The following is a 5,137-nucleotide window of genomic DNA, read 5'->3' as shown; positions in this document are numbered from 1 at the left end:
GTTGTATTTTGGACTAATAATGTAAGTCCAAGTTTTATGTAAAGGGTCAATTATGTAGAAAATAATTTGGTCTTAGGACTAAAAATGTTAAGAAAAATCCATGTAAAAACTAATTTTGAAATAGGCAATTGATGAGGGGTAACATTTGCTAAGTGATAATTCTTTTACTAACTATTTAAACCCTTAAATTTCAGAAAATTTACTCTCATTTCTCACTTTTCACTTCTCTCTCTAAACCTACGCCCTCTCATCACATAAACCCTACCTTTTGGTTTTACCTCCTTATGCATCTTCCAATTTGGTGTTAGTTTGAAGATTTAAAGCTAATTGATTGAAGATAATGTAAAGAAGCAAGGTATGAAATTATAAATGTCAAGATTTGTGGTCTAATTTGTTGATTTGTGATAAAATTGGGAGGTTTCATGTTAGGGTTCATAAGGTTTTGATTAGTAAGTTAAACCTTTGTTAAATGATGTTATTTTTTATGTCATTGTTGGTTAAAGAAGTTATAAATTAAGTTTTAATCATTTATTTGCAATATGGTAAGCTAGATAGTTGATTCTTGATGGTATTAGTGTCAAACTTATGCAAAAGGGGCTGTTTTGAGCTGTGTATAGGAAYCTTAGTACTGCTGGTTGTTTAAAAATTCATATAAAATCACTCATTGATCCGATTGAGGTGTTCCATATATTGTTGGAAAGGTATCTGTGTATAMTACAACTTTGTAGTTTATATTYAGACTTGATTTTACCTCCATAATGCTCAAAACAGTGAGTTTATGTAGYTGGTCCTGTGCAAAAASGGGATTTGCATACTGTTTTTAGAWAATTCATATAAAATAGGTTTTTGCTCCAAASGGAATGAATCCAAATCGACTGGAACCCTAMGTAATCGRCCTACAACTTTTGTTTAGACATTAACACCTGAATGCTTCTCTAAGTATGARWAAAATTATCAAAGTCAAGTTGGTTCAAAGYTGTCTGGTGCAGKKGACTTARTAGCTTTATTTTTGCTTGTACTTTGTGATTTGAGGATTGTAACATTCGTAGATCTTGTATCAATCAGTCACAATCATGTGTAACTTATYCAGGACCWATCTTAGAATAAGAAAGGGGYATTAACAAGGGGATAGGAGCTACATGCTTACTTCTTCGAWTGCCGTCTAAGGTACGGATACCCGATTCTTGTGACTTTCTTTAATCACTAATTCATTATAGAGGCAATATTGTATCTCATTACCATTTCGGCATCTATCACTTGTATATAATTATAGTTTCATTTTTGGGAGAGTACCCTTTTCACATTGAATTGATATGTTTTTGGTGATTTGAGCACTTTGTGTTTTAAGGCACGACATCGAGGGCAATGATGTCATGACGCCTCCATGGCGGCTATAAATTGTCATGGCGTCCTCGCTATTATACCCCAATGTCAATAAGTGGGTCTGGCCTGGTACCGGCTAATTTGAGGGCGAATGGATCGATCCTAAGAACCGTTATCGGAAGTCGTATTCGGGAACCATTTTCGGGAGCCGATTATCGGAAGGGAATTGAGTGTGTTGCCCTACACTCATTTTCCATTGTTCGAGTGGTCCGTACAACCCTCAAAACCAATTGATTTTCTTATTTAATTTTCAATTCTTGACTTGATGATATTATTTTAAATTATTTCAGTATGGACATTTCATGTCAATTATTAATTGATCCCTTCATGTTCTGGTTTTCGGATTCCTTATAATTATTATATTTAATTAACTCGATTTATACTTGCAATCTTGTTACTTTAATTATCCGTTCACTGAGCATTTGGCTCAGCCGAGGTTTGTTTTGTCCTCGGCAGGTACATGATCATAGGTGGGACTATCACGGGACTGAGAGCGATGGAATATGACTATTTTGAAGACGACCTTGGATAGTATAGTAGTTTTTGTTTATGTATGTATATTGTAACTATATCCATGTTGTCTTAACTTTTAGTCTACCACGTTCTTTTGATGGATGTTCATGATAACTCTGGTTCTCTTATATATATATATATATATATATATATATTAGCTATTTATCTTGTTATGTTTTCCTCCGTAACACACCATCTTCTGGCCATGCAAGACAAGGGTGTTACAAGTTATGGTATCAGAGCTTTAGGTTAAGATCCTGTAGTAAGACTAAGTTTGATCTGTGAGGAATGGGTAATAATAGGATCAGGTAATTTAAGTTTCCCCTTCTAATTGTTTAATTGTATCATTCTTGCTTTTATAATTCAATTCTCGCTTTCGTAAATTGCAATTATGCTTCATGTTTTCTGTATATCCATTGTTGATTTTAATGAAAATTAAATGGCAAATGTAGTAATTCAATACGCCACCAAGTTTGGAAGGACCAAGACGGGGACGGGGACGGGGACGGCCTAGAAGAAATCAAACTGGGCCAGAAAATGCATCAAATACCCCACCAACCCAGCCAATTGATCTTAACATTACGGCAACGATCCACCAAATTATGTCTGAAATGCTACCAAGTTTGGTAGCACAAACTGTAGAAGCACTCCGTCAATCTGACGAGGCTCAAGACCCAAACCTTGTGAACCAACCATCAGAGACTCAAGGTCAAAGAACCAACACTGGTAGTAATTCCCAAGAGATTCATCTATGGCTTGAACGATTTCACAAACAGAAACCTCGAGTTTTTATTTCGGCAGCTACTCCAGTCGATGCCGAAGATTGGATCATACATTTGGAAAAGATATTTCGAGTTTTGGGTTGCCCAGATCATATCTGTGTTGAATTGGCAATATATAAATTGGAAGGTGACATCTACCGTTGGTGGCACGCGTGGAAACAGGCCTATATTGGGGTGGTTGATATTGGGTCTCTAACTTAGGAAGAATTCAATGAGCTCTCTTATCAGCAATATTTCTCCAATCTGACAAAGATGCGTATGGTCGAGAATATGCTATTATTCGTCAACGAGATGATGAGTCTATCACCGACTATATGGCCAGATTTCTACGTATTGTGGGTACTGCATCACATCAAACTGAAAAATTCAAATGGTCACTTAATGGAAAGTACAGATCAAAGTTGATCAATCAAAATTTTACTACAGTTGCTCAGGTTGCTGATGCCGCACGAAATATAGAAAGGGAACGACTCGACACCATTCAGTTCAAGGGTGATAAAGATAAAAAGCGAAAGCATGACGGGTCATCGGGAAGTTTCAACAAGTTTAAGTCAGGCAATTCAGATAAAAGGAGATTTGGTGGTAGSAAATTTTYRGGGTCATCTCAGAGTATTACAAGTTCAAATCCTTCAGTCATGACTCCTCCAACTGTTTGCAAAGAATGTAATCTACCACACCGACCGGGTCCGTGCCTTCAGATGACTGGTTCATGTTTTAATTGTGATCAGCGAGGTCATCTGGCTAGAAATTGTAAAGTGGGTCAAGCGGCTAAAGCTTCAGGGACAAGTCAGTCTAAAGACAAGGGAAAACAATCCACCGCCGGAGGTCGAGTATTCACATTATCAGCAGACAAACCCACTACTGGTATGGTCTCTGGTCATCTCCTTATTGATGATATGAGTATATATGTTTTATTCAATACAGGGGCAACTCATTCTATAGTTGCAGAACATCTTGAAAGTAATCTTAGACAGTATGAACAGTCACTTGAGTTTCCCTTGCTTATCTCTACCCCTATGGGGAGCTCTATCTGTATTGTTGCACAATACAAAGACTGTCCTTTATTTATTGCAAATCGAATTCGAAAAATCACCCTTCTTCCGATGAAGATGAACCATTTTGATATAATTGTTGGTATGGATTGGTTATCCGAACATCAAGCTGTGATTGACTGCGATTCAAAGCAAGTGATATTTGGTGATAAAGTCAATCCAAAATCTGTATTCCAGGGTGTCTCGCCTAAACCGGGAACCCGAGTTATATCGGTTGTCCAAGCTAAAGCTTTGATTTGGCAAAGTTATGAAGGCTTCTTAGCTGCACTTCAAGATCCGGGTGAGATACAACTTAAACCTGAAGATATTCATATTGTTAATGAGTTCCTAGATGTTTTTCTAGATGAACTTCCCGGTGTTGCCTCGGAACGCGAAGTTCAATTTTCTATTGACTTAATTGCAGGAGCTGCACCAATTTCAAAGGCTCCATATCATATAGCTCCTTCAAAAATGAAAGAGCTTAAAGTGCAAATTGAAGATCTATTGAGCAAAGGTTTTATCCGTCCCAGTGTATCTCCATGGGGTGCACCTGTTCTCTTTGTTAAGAAGAAAGACGGTTCCATGAGACTCTGTATTGATTACAGGGAGCTGAACCGCGTTACCATTCGAAATAAATATCCCTTACCTCGTATTAACGACCTATTTGATCAGTTACAAGGTGCTCGTTATTTTTCTAAGATCGATTTAAGGTCGGGATATCATCAGTTACGAACTCGAGAACAAGATATCCCAAAGACTGCTTTTCATACCCGTTACGGTCACTTTGAATTTGTTGTCATGCCGTTTGGATTAACAAACGCTCCTGCAGTCTTCATGGACCTAATGAATCGTATCTTCAAGGATTACCTCGATGAGTTCATTATTGTTTTTATTGATGACATCCTGGTATATTCTAAAAACAAAAGAGGATCACGAAAACCATTTGCCGATAGCCTTGAGAACTCTTCGAGACAAAAGCTTATACGCAAAATTCTCTAAATGCGAGTTTTGGCTAGACCAAGTGATTTTCTTGGGGCATGTCATCTCCGAGGAAGGTGTTCAAGTTGATCCTGCTAAAGTAGAGGCCGCACTAATTGGCCACGACCAACCAATGTTTCGGAGGTTCGTGGATTTCTGGGTCTAGCAGGATATTACAGACGATTAGTTGAAGGCTTCTCGATAATTTCCCTTCCGTTGACTCGACTCCTTCGAAAAGGGGTTAAATTTGAACGGGGCAATGATCAAGAATGCAGTTTTGAAGAACTCAAGCACAGATTGGTATCAGCTCCAGTCTTAGCCTTACCATCTGAGTCAGGAGGTTTTCAGGTCTATAGTGATGCCTCTCAAAATGGCCTTGGATGTGTATTGATGCAACATGGAAAGGTTATTGCGTATGCTTCTCGCCAATTGAAACCTTATGAGGCTAAC

The 5,137-nt window shown here is 37.9% G+C and overlaps 1 protein-coding gene across 1 annotated transcript; it reads left to right on the top strand.

The window, feature by feature from the left end:
- Window positions 1–2,498: 2,498 nt before the first annotated feature.
- LOC112519926 lies at window positions 2,499–4,708 on the top strand. Its single transcript, XM_025128244.1, has 2 exons — window positions 2,499–2,805; window positions 2,907–4,708. The coding sequence occupies exons 1-2, from the start codon at window positions 2,499–2,501 to the stop codon at window positions 4,706–4,708; spliced, it is 2,109 nt and encodes a 702-aa protein (XP_024984012.1).
- The last annotated feature ends 429 nt before the right edge of the window (window positions 4,709–5,137 follow it).

This window comes from Cynara cardunculus, assembly GCF_001531365.2.
Source record: "Cynara cardunculus var. scolymus isolate 2C chromosome LG 10, CcrdV1, whole genome shotgun sequence".
Taxonomy (NCBI): domain Eukaryota; kingdom Viridiplantae; phylum Streptophyta; class Magnoliopsida; order Asterales; family Asteraceae; genus Cynara; species Cynara cardunculus.
This window is presented reverse-complemented; position numbering and strand designations above follow the sequence as displayed.